The sequence below is a fragment of the Plectropomus leopardus genome, chromosome 2, assembly GCF_008729295.1.
Source record: "Plectropomus leopardus isolate mb chromosome 2, YSFRI_Pleo_2.0, whole genome shotgun sequence".
NCBI lineage: Eukaryota > Metazoa > Chordata > Actinopteri > Perciformes > Serranidae > Plectropomus > Plectropomus leopardus.
The window spans coordinates 29140465-29152415 of record NC_056464.1 but is presented as its reverse complement, the minus strand read 5'-3'; the positions used below and the strand labels follow the sequence as shown (position 1 = coordinate 29152415).

At 39.6% G+C, this 11951-nt stretch overlaps 1 protein-coding gene across 4 annotated transcripts in view; it reads left to right on the top strand.

Annotated features, from left to right (window-relative positions):
* The first annotated feature begins 380 nt into the window (after positions 1 to 380).
* The window catches only part of bsnb (bassoon (presynaptic cytomatrix protein) b), an 89325-nt gene continuing 77754 nt past the window's right edge, over positions 381 to 11951 (top strand). For all 4 annotated transcript variants that reach the window (XR_006106859.1, XR_006106857.1, XR_006106858.1 and 1 more), the window contains exon 1: positions 381 to 649. Coding sequence is in view for 1 of the 4 variants with exons in the window: in XM_042507653.1 (XP_042363587.1) it covers positions 471 to 649 (179 nt within the window). In the remaining 3 variants the exon portion in view is untranslated. The remainder of the gene's footprint in view (positions 650 to 11951) is intronic.

Genomic DNA, 11951 nt, shown 5'->3' with positions numbered 1-11951 from the left:
ATGGCAGTTCAGATTTGGAGAGGCAGTGGGAGAGAAGTATTGTGGGTTTTTTTGAAATAAAAAAAAAAATAAAAAAATCAAAATAAAAACTGATCAGATGAAGGACTCTACTGTTAATATGTAATGTTTCAGGTCGGTTAGGTCAAAAAACAAATGATCTATGACGTGGATTGAATCAGGGAGGTCCCACTAGTCTCCAGTCATGTGCCACAGAGAGCTCAGAGGTATTTGCGTGGTGACTTGAGATCAGCGAGCGTCACGAACGCGCACGTACGAGCCACTCCAGTTCCCACCCATTGCGTCAGCGCGCTCCCTCGCCCTCTCCGTCAGCGCGCGTGCTCCGTGCGGGATGCTGAATTGTAGGTGATGATGGCGGAAGGGGAGCAGCGCTGAGTTTCATCTGAGTTTTCGCCACAGCTGTAGAACCATCTACAACATCGTTTCTCTCCGTCGACACCTTTCCCGAGGCGATGGGGAACGAGGCCAGCATGGAAGGGGAGGGACAGGCGGGACAGCCCGGCCCCGCCGTCCCTGCAGCGGGGGCTCCGGCTTCCATTTCAGCACCACCGGACTCTGGACAGCTCATCAAGCCCAGCAATGGAGCGCCAGCCGGAGGAAGTGGAGCTGCACCCGGGCCGGGGATTAACAGGTAGCCGCGGTAGCTAGGGCGCTTCCCCGGCAAACTGTGCGGAGAAATCAGGGAGGTTAACGGCAGCGTGGCGTGTACGGTGCATCTGTACGGTGTGTACGGGCTATAGGATCAACCGACTGCGTGGAGATACGACTTGAATGGGCGCTTAATTATTTATTTCAATATCCTTGTCAACACAATTCACCACCCCTTTTGAGACCCATTTCTGGTTTTTGGCAGCACCACCCTATTACTCAACGTCAATTTGGGTCGAAGTCAAATTTAATATGCAACGCTTTCGATGGAGAATCAATAATATAGCTTTCAATAGGAATTTATACGCCCGTTTTCACGGTGTCTGTCCCCAGGCGTCAGCGGCTAAGTGTAATGAATGGCATTTTTCTCCTCATAGTGAAGCATTGCCAAGTCAATATGAATACTCAGGGATGGGTCTCACAAATATTAATGCTTCAGGTGATAAATAAATTAGTAAATGATGCAAAGTGCACTGGATCTCACGTTCAGTCGGCTGCATTACAGGTTGATTTCCTCAACATGCCTCGACGTGAAAACCAGAACCAAGAAATCACCTTCCTGCTGGTGAGGAGACGTCTGTATCCTGATGTCAGCGTTGTGTTGGGTGACAGTGCTGCCATCAGACAGCGTCATTGTGAGCACAGGACCGTAACGCATATAGCCATACAGCCTGCCTCACTCATCAGATCTCAGATCAATATGCAGCTAGTGGGAAATGTTTTTCCCCACTGTGCCACTATAGAGCAAAGAAAAAAAATGATGATATCTTCTTGAGGAATGCTGTTGCATCTATGAGCCCAGACATATTGAGTTATGGTAGCCTTGCATGACAATATTTCCATTATTTTGGCAGTTGTAAACAGACAAAATATTACCTTTTTCCAAAATCCAGCCCAGATCATTAGCGTTTAATCATATGTAGTAGCCTGTAGGTCTGTATTTTCAGTGTGGGTGTGTGGGAGGGATTACCCTTCCAACAAGATCTGATATTGCCTTAATTACACAGTTCAACAGTTGTAGACCTGAATACGCACAAGCAGAGCAGAGGCACAGCTGCGTGTTGGATTTGCCACACCTGCTTACAGTCTCTCTGTACTTGCCATTTCAGCCTGTCATCCAAGAAGAAATGCATGTTTTCATGCTACAAACCTTCATCCGAGGCTAAAATTCAATCTGTCTGTGCCTGATTTGCGTCGTTACACAAAGTGATTGTGAGGTATAATGTGGAGCTGTGGATGCGTAACAAGAAAATGGTATAATAATGTCTATTTGAGGAGAAAAAGCACTCTGTTTGTCCCGTAAATTCACTGCAGGGCAGATTTAAAGCCTCTCGGTGCCCATGTAACCTCATGATTCTTTCATATCTTGATTTCTTTCTGGTATCCACCCTGAGGTGTCTCATAAGGTGACGATGAGTGCTGAGAGACTGCTCACACAGCGATGGTGAGAGCGTGATATGATATGTCTGATTAAAATGTTTTTTTCTTAAGATCAAGGCCCCCACATTCAGTCCTTTAAAATACTCGTCCACAAAGAACTTGTGAGAGTGTCAGAAACAACGAGACAGTGGCTGCGTTCAGACTGTAGATAGGAGCCTTTCATCTTAATTAAAATGAGTTGCAGCATTTTATAAATTTGCCTATTAATATGAATGGGGGCATAATATGCTATATATAACCAGAATCAGAAGCAGCTTCCATATAGGCATTTTGCACCATATTATATTTTATTCATCACAGTCAAAGAGCTAAATCTGAGCCCATATGGGAATCCATGATGGGAGTCACCCTTCTGCTTCACAGAGCTCCACAATGCTTGTTTTCCTCTCTAATATTAACAGCTTTGACTAAGTGCACAGTCATCCTGACCTGATGACCATTACCGACAAGCATTGTAAGAAATACTGCCTTGTGTTGAACGCTAAATACTTCCAACAATGGGCTCAATGTGCTGCTGCTACATTATCATTGTTTTCTGTCTAACAGCCAAAATAGTGAGGAGCTGTTCTTGCTCCGTCATGTAACAGCATATGTGATAAAGTGCTAAGAGCTACTCGATCAAGCCTTTTCCAAACAATGTAAATCATTAACTCTGTATAAATCAAAAGTCTATTACAAACCTGAACAACGCTACACTTCATATAACATGATGGATGCAGTCATGTTCTAAAAAGACAGAGTGTGCAAACAGTATGCCCTCATAATTAATTTACCTTCAGCAATGAAAGCACGGTTCACTGTGCAGCCTACACATACCAAATGGTTATCACAGCCCAAATAATGCAAAAGCAGCTCTTATTATTTATGACATTATGACAGCCCTAGGATACAGAAAATGAATGGCTACCTATGAGTCAGTGTAGCATTGTTGTCCAGATGTCCAAACATAGACACTACACTTTAATGTAAAAGGCACCAGTGCCTGTAGGAGCCTGATCAAGGCTCAACAATAAGGATTGCCCCAAGGCAAGTAAAATGCCATGTCAGGCTAGTAAATCTAGCAACTCACTTGCCTGATCAGGCAAGTGGTAAAAAAAGAAATAAAAAAATGTTTTTACTGGAGCTGATGATGGAAATGACTAAGGAGTGAGCCATCTCTTTTCCTTGTAATTTTTTATTTTTATTTTTGGGGGCTTTCAGCTTTATTACAAGATAGCTAGAGACTGACATAAATGGGGGTGAGAGAATCAGGATGACACACAGTGAAGGGCCGCAGGTTGAAATCAAACCTGGGCTGCTGCAAAGGACTTTGCCTATATGGGGCACACACTCTATCCGCTTCCCTGTAATTTCTTTTCTTTTTTTTTTTAGGATTATTTTATGGGCTTTTGCCTTTATTACTTAGGACAGCTGAGGCGTGAAAGGGGGAGGGGGAGGAAATGACATGCAGCAAAGGGACGAAGTCGGAATCGAACCCACGGCCACTGCGTTGAGGACTTAAGTGCCCTCTGAGCTACTGGGCACTCCTTCTTTGTAATTTCTATTGAGAGGTGCACATGCAAAGTACTGATAGGCACCTGCAAAAAATGGCAGAAGGTAAAGACAAGGTTTAAGAGCTGAAGTGGAAGCGAGCATCTCAGTTATCATGGAGGAGTTTAGTTGGGTGGCATTAAAGAATCGGTCTTAACATTTTTCAGGCTGAGGACCCCATATCTGAAAGAAAGGCGGAGCAGGGACCCCCAGCTACATTAATTGTATAAAACTGTGTTGCACTTGAGATAATTCTCTGAATATTTTTGGGTCTTCTTTTTTTGCACTTGCAGCAGTGGCAGTTTTAGCATGGCTAGGTGCTTCAGCGTCACCCTCTGCACTTTCACCAGTGGTTTCATAAGTGGACGGTACCGCAGAGTGTCTTGCTTAAAAACAAAGATACTCTATAACAAGATATACCTCATTACAAGCTGCACCAATGATACAAAATGGTATTCACTTCCGGCCTCCAAAGTGGGCGTGGTCGTCTCTCCCCGCATACCACCACCTCGTTTATAGGTGTATTAACCATTGTGTGGGTGGATGAAATAAGATTCAAAACAACACAATGCTACATACAATACAAATTTAGTCCACTAGTCTCCTAAAGGGGTGGGGCAGTGGTGAAATCCACGTGACACAGATACAGAAAATGAATCTAAAGGGGGCCGTCTCAGTTTATCTACTGTCTCTGTTGGAAAGTTACAGAATGATCCATTGTAGCTCACAAGAATGTCGATAAACTTGAAATAATGATCCAGCAAATTGGTGAATATGTTTCAATATTATGTAACTATCAGCTAATTTACGCTCCATCAAGGAAGAGTGCTGCTCATTGATTTAACTTTAGCTACATCATATGATTGCAAAAGGATTCATGGGTAACAATAAGCTTATCATTAATGTTTTATACTGTAAATGAAATGTTAATGTCTGTGTTCAGACATAATTTAATGAAGAGAAAAATAAAATTAAGACTTAAATTATCAAACAATAATGTTGTGGCTCCCCTTCAGTAACTCTGAGGACCCCCTTAGGGTCACAGACCAGTGTTTAAGACTGAGATGTTAGAGGTTGTGGGTTAAACTCCAACTATGTATTGTGTTGTTTAATGCTAGTTTTACAGCAAGTCAGGTACCCGCCAGTAAATGAAACAATTTTCCAAAGGGGAAAGTAGAAAAATTGAATTCGGGCATGTAGATTTTTGACCATTAATGCTAAACCCTATTCATTTTTCTTTCATGTTTAATGCATGCATAGAGTCCAGTATCAAACATAGTGACCTTAAATGTTCGAAAATCATTCAAGAAATACTTGTATCGAATGTGTGTACATTATGTGTAGTTGTGCATACTTCCTCTGTGCGTTGTACTTAGTCAAACTGTTTGTTGATAGTCAGTTTCACATATACTGGGACTAAACTATGGCTGGAGCTGAGCACTGCTCAACTTCCATACACTGAGCTAAGCATCCACATTTCCAGAAAATTCACACCTGACAATCATGGAAAATCCCAAAGTGATTGTTTAGCAAGAGTAAACATGGTTCTGAATGTATTTCCAGAATCTTCAAAGACTCTTTTAACCATGTGGATGAAATAAAATAGGTTTACGGTTGCACAATAAAAAAAGATATTTAACCCCCTTTCCCAAGTTGCAACTCTGTTTTCTAAATCAGCTAACTGGAGATGACATATCTTTACTGTCTTTTTAAAACAATTTATTATCAATGCATTATTTGATTAAAAATGTAAAATGTTGGAAAGAAACATCAATACAGCAATATCCGTCCATTCATTTGCTGTGATAGTTTATCCTCTTAAGGGTCACAAGCTGAAGCCAATCACTGCTGACACTGGGTGAGAAGCGGGGTACACCCTAGACAGGTCGCCAGACAGCCGTTCACACTCACATTCACACCCATAGCAAATTTAATCTTTTGTACCTTAAGCACATTGGCTTGATTTCTTTTAAAGACATCGGTAAAAAGCAGTGAGCAACTTAAGAAGAAATGATCCAAAAAGTAGCAAAAAGTACAGTAAAAATTGCCAAAAAAAATGAGGAAAAAAAGAAAAACAAAGTTGTTGTTTTTTTGAAAGCACAAGGATATTACCTTTAAAATAGTGCCTAAAATAACAATTTTATTATGAAAAATTTACTACAATTTTAATATGTAATCATGATAACTATATATGTAGGACACTTTACCTAGATTTTTTTTTAAAAAAAATAACCTTCCAAGTCTATAAATTTCTTGCAGTTTGCAGAACATTTCTTTTTCCCCCCATGTTTTTGAAAGAAATCAAGCTCATTTGCTCAGGGTTCAACGGTTAAAGTCACCAATTAACCTGACACGAGTGCCTCTGGATTGTGTTAGGAGGCAGGAGAACATGCAAACTCCACACAGTAGGTCCCAAGCAGCCCCAGTATAGTCATATAACTCAACACAGTTCTTTAATTTTGGATTATTTTGTACAAATTTAGCTAATACATGTGTCACTGCATCTCGATAAATGGGATATTTTTTATCCAGATTGTTTAAACTCTGTAAAGTTTCGGGAAATACCATCAGCATAGCAGTAGCTGTTGTTAAACCACCATCTGGGTTTTTAAGATTGCCAATTCTTAGCTCCAGGATATGAATGTATTGGCAATACCTGAGAGGCACAAACTGGTGCATCCTGTTACTCATCTGAATTGCACTCGAACAATCACAATAAAACGAAACATCTGTAACACACAGTGCTGATTTTGGGATCGTTGTTTAAGGGCCACTTGTTGTGGGTTTGATGTCGTCTGCTTCATGGGATGAGCCCTCTGTTATGTAACACACTGCAGGTGGGAGATTTAAAGTTTAAGCACCACAGCTGCATTTGACCAACATGATGGAGACTATATGGTCTCTATAGTAATCTCCCCCTCATCCACCGCTCGGCTACTCATCAATTATTTTTTGAGGGTTTGCCCAGCTTGTGTGACACTAATTGATGAAATGTCTGCAAATGTTGGAAAAAAAAGAAGTGCCATGGCCTATAACACTGCCATCCACCTCTGTCAGAGCCTGTAATAATTAGTTTAGTGAATATTGTAGCAGCTTTGACTTGGGTCTATTTGTCACAGCCTCTGTCACAGGTTTGGCTAATTGAAACAATTAACTACATTCATTTTGTGTCTGATACCAGAAGCGCAATGTAGCTGTTGCTGCCAACAACATCAACCGAAAATTACATTTAAAGGATGCATTTATCATCATTTTTAATACAAAATCACGTCAATGTGTGTCCCCTTCCTCCCACTCTACCCCTGGTAACAGGAGCTGATAAAAAGTACTTCATAGCGGCCGGTTCAACATACCATAGTTCCGAGGCCACTTAGTCTGCAAGGTGTATCGGTTTTGACTCGTGTTCCAGCACAGTTTTGTAGCATCCAAGTACTCACGTGAGGCAGGAAAAAACTTTAACAAGGTTTATTTGGGATTGCGGAAAAACACAACAGGCAAAGTCCTTCCATAATTACATCTCGTCTGGCCCAGAACCAACTTGATGTGCTATTCCACACATTAAATTTATTATAAATTTGTATTTCGATCCATGCCTACTCAGACTTCTTGTCGTTTCCAAGCACGACGTCATCCTATTCTCATCTGTCATGCGCACAAAACTACCTTATGGTACCATAGCTGTGGTACGCAGTTTAGCCTGCATTCTAACAGAAACATTATTATAAGTAATATAAATATAAATATGTCTACTACCATACACTTAAAAAAAACAGAAACTTTTATGTAAACTTAAATAAAATCAGAACCCGTATCATATATGTCATTAACACGTATAAAGAGTGTGATCAAGTAGCTCTTAAACACTTTAACACATTAAACCTCTTGTCTAACAAGCAACGTGTCCAACAGTCACAGCATGACACAATTAAATCTACCACTGAATTGTTACAAAGTCGAAAGTATTTCCCTCTGGGGAAAAAAAACATTAGTTTGTTCCATTTTACGTCCAAAAAGTCAGTGGTCACTGACATTCCTCAACCTTGTGAAAACAGCAGTGCAAGTCTTTTGTCGATGAGCATTTCATGGTGGTTTACGCACCGGTTGATGCCTTTAACGTGCATTTGGCCATCACAAACAGAAACAAATGATGCATTCAAACATGTTCAAGCCTGATGCATCTGCTGCCTCTCCGCTTTGACCTTTTAAATATGACTAAATGGATGGCAGGAGATAGGTTTCACTTAGACACCCGATGTAACCAGTTTCATTTCCAATGCACAGAGGAGTAAATCAATGAGAAACATATAGGATCTCCATTATAGGGATACTGATACAGATATACTGTGTCAGGTTAAAATTAAGCACCCGTCTATCAGATAATTTCTCCTGTTCCAAGTCAGATGTCAGCGTGCGGCAATGTTTTTAGAAGATCTGTACATATTTTATTTGTAAACTGACCAAATGCTTATTTTTCAGTAAATCCTTTCAAAGCAATGTAATCGGTAGGCAGCCAATACTTTGATTTATGCCCTCAGACCCGGTATTGTGAGTTACAATGTTTGGTGCAACACTGCTGGAGGATACTAGAGAAATGGGCACACCTGGCTGCTGAGATGTTACTGACCTTACCTTTGATGTGATGTTTCCTTATTCTGTATTCAAACTGAAAATGGATTTGAACGTTTTGAACAAAATTGTTGTGTCAGGAGCCGGAGAGGCTCTGATGTTTGCACACATTAGCGGCCCCTAAAATGTTTTGCAAAGGAGGAGAGAATAGCTTTCTGTTATCGCTTTATTAAAGCTGGCGTGAATATATTTTTACAAAACATGATGTTCACTGTGTGCTTGTTACCACACTCTCTCTTTTAAAGGACTAGTTTGATATACATTTATTCATTTTCTTGCTAATAGTTAGAGCAGAATATCGATACCACTCACCAGCAGTCAGATATCTTAGATTAGCATCAGTGGTGTGTCCAGACTTTTGGGGTGGCCCAAGTGGGGCGCTGACTTATGCAGGGATGGCATGAAGTACAGGCGCTGCTGTGAGCACAAATGTCGGCATAGCTTTACTTTACTATTTTTGTCTAAACTACCCATACTTACAGTAATAAAACATTTATAGCCTTCTATAATTTTATGTAAAGAATGACACGCTTTGATGCTTGATAAATTAGGGTATTGTTCACATGCATCTTTCCACATGAATATGTCTGCATATGTGCAATAATACCACTATAGAGTAAATAGTCCTGACCAAGCTATCTGATAAGTTACCAAGACATTAGGAGAGTACTTAAATCTGCATGACATCATGTCACTCCGAATTTTACAAGTATTGCTCAATTGTTTCTTAAGTACCAAATTTATATGACTATACAATGTTTTTATTTCTTTGGTAAGACACGCATTTTACAATTAACAAATTTATGCAACAAATATAGCTGGATTTTGAAAAGTAACAGCCAACACAATAATAGTGAAAAACTATAATATAACACAAAGATGACAATAACCAGTATTAACCACCATGTTCTGAACAGACACATTGACATAATAAACACAGACAAAAATTGATATTTGCGTTTATGAACATAAAACGGCAAAACTTGAGGACAATTAAGTTTTGACGACAAAAAAATGCACCGGAACCGCCACTGAAGTCGAAGCTCCGACTCATAAAGTCAGAGAAAAAAATTTAGCCACACTTCACACAACAATGGCAGCAATGGTACAGTAGCGTTTGTAAGCTATATATATAGTAGTATATAGCTATATATAGTACTAGTACAAGGTAATTTGTTTGAGAATAAAAATACAACGTAAAATTAAATATATAAAGGCGTCTTACCTTACACCTCGTTTCCTCTCGTCTTTTTTATTTAAATATACCAGAAGGCTGACGTTATCAGTGTTTAATTGTCTTGCCGCTTGCCACTAGAACATTTCCATGTCACTGACCGCAATTTTTATGATACTTTTATGATACTTCCGACAGAGGCCGGAGTTTTCAACTCGGAAAGATCCGACTTCCGAGTTGATTGGAACGCGGCATAAACCAAAGACTACTCAGTTCAGTAATAGGCATGATGGGAAATGTAGGCTAAGTGATTTGGGCCACAGTGAAACGTTGTTTTTGAAAGGCTAAACACCATCACGAAGCAGAATATTTCGTTAGATAACAACGTGTTTTGGATTTTGGAAATGGTCTCTCTTTTTTTTCATTAACTTTGACTTTTGGACTTTACGTTGCCCTTGAGTTATTGGAAATGTTTGGCATCCTCCACCAGCTGTGCTGTGACACGGAGCTACTAGCTTAAAAATACAGGTAAAGTTTGTGGATGTCGTGGCTAAATCTGAACATGGATAGAAACATTGCTTCGGCAGATATCTTAGTCGTCACAAGACTGAGAAAGCTTAGCATTTCGTGTTTATATTTGGCGTATTTATTTAGTTGGAATACCCCGCGATATGTGGAAAGCATACGCATAAATTTAGCCGGTATAAAATATGTCCGTTGCGAGGGCGTTGCGAAGCGTCGACCTACTTGCTGGAGTAGTGAGCTAGGTTTCATTACACATAGGATTCTAATGAGGTGATAGATTGTTTTCCAGTTATTAGTCAGACTCCGTGTCTTTCCACGGAAATGGAGATAACGGTCTCAAAAATCTTTTTATTTTGATTGCCTCCTAATTGCACTACTTCGTCGCGCCACAAATGACTTTAAAACACGCTCTCCCTTATAATATTGTTTAACTGATGGCAAAAATCTTTTGGGGCCCAATGGCGTCATATGACAGACCCGGAAGTTGTAATGTTTGACCACTGTTTCCAAGTTTCAAAGCCTGGTGCTGTTCCTCAGGGCTTGCTGGAAACAACGTGAGCAGTCAGCTGTCCAGAGGTAACACAATCTGCTCACCAGTATCTTCAAAGCTCGCCGACAGACATATTGTATCTTGTTTGTTTAACTATACAAAAATTTAAGTGTTAAAACTATTGACTATTTGGTCTATTTCGTGCTAAGCTAAGCTAACTAGCTGCCGGCTGTAGCTTTATATTTAGACCTGAGAGTCAATCATCTCACCTGAGAGAATGAATAAAGTAAGAAAATGTTTAACTATTCCTTTGAGTGACACTGGGACAGTGGTGGACAAAGTATTATCTGTAAAAAAAACTCTGTTACTTGTAAAAATCTTTATTTGTTATTGTAATTTATTACAAATATACAAATTTAAAAGTAAACCTCACAATTTCAAAAAATCATAAATTGTTTTTTTTTTAAAACAGTTGGCAATTAATTTTCTGTTAGTTGTATGATTAATCAACTAATTCTTGCAGCTATATTTGTATAAATGTTTTGGTAATTAAATGTTTTACAAAACAGAGTATGTTCTTAAACTCTTACGTTCTTATGCAAAAATCCTAAATTTTACAGTAGATTAAGTATTCAGTTAAATGTAGTGAATTAATAAGTACAGTATTTTCCTCTGAAGTGTCATCGGGTGAAAATATGAAGTGGCATGAAAAGGAAATACTCAAGTTAAGTACAAGTACCCCAAAGTTGTACTTAAGTACAGTACTTGAGTGAATGTACTTAGTTACATTCCCACACTGCACTGGGATATATTCTTTCACAGGGAGCTCCAATTACAAACTATTGGCAGCGTACAAACCTTTTACTATCCACTTTGTGATAAAGCAACCGGTTTGTAGTGCTTTCGACATAAAGCCACAAGTTGTTCTCAGTGGACTCCCATTTGCTGATGGATGAAAATATCTAAAGGAATCTTCTGAAAAGGTGTCTTTTTTTTTTTTTTTGAGTCTCATTAAGCCATGCCCGAGGCTTTGCATAAGTCGCAAGAGACCAAACTTGGTGTCTTTGCCATTCAAGTGATGATAATTATGTGAAACTACCTTCTATCTCGTGAGGATGCTGTGTAGATTTAGACTTTAGTTGTCCACTGTGTGTATATAACTAGACAGTAGCTTAAAAATAATTCTCAAAAGTCCAGTTTGGTGTCAAATAGAGCTAGAGCAGTGGTCAGCACACTGTCAGGACTGTGTTGAATTTCAAATGTAACAGTCCAGTGATGGTTTGAAAAGTGCACGCTTTTCCTGATGGGTTCATGACACTGAACACAGGAGTCCTGTGGAGAGCGGAACAAGGTTAGGGTTGTGCAGTGACTCAAATCATCGGCTGTGATTCATAATTGCTGACATGCTCTATTTTAATTCCTTTATTCGTCCCTTTATTTCCAATATTCTCTCACTGTGGTTGCAGAGCGGCTGCTGAGAGTGTCTTTGAAGATGACGGC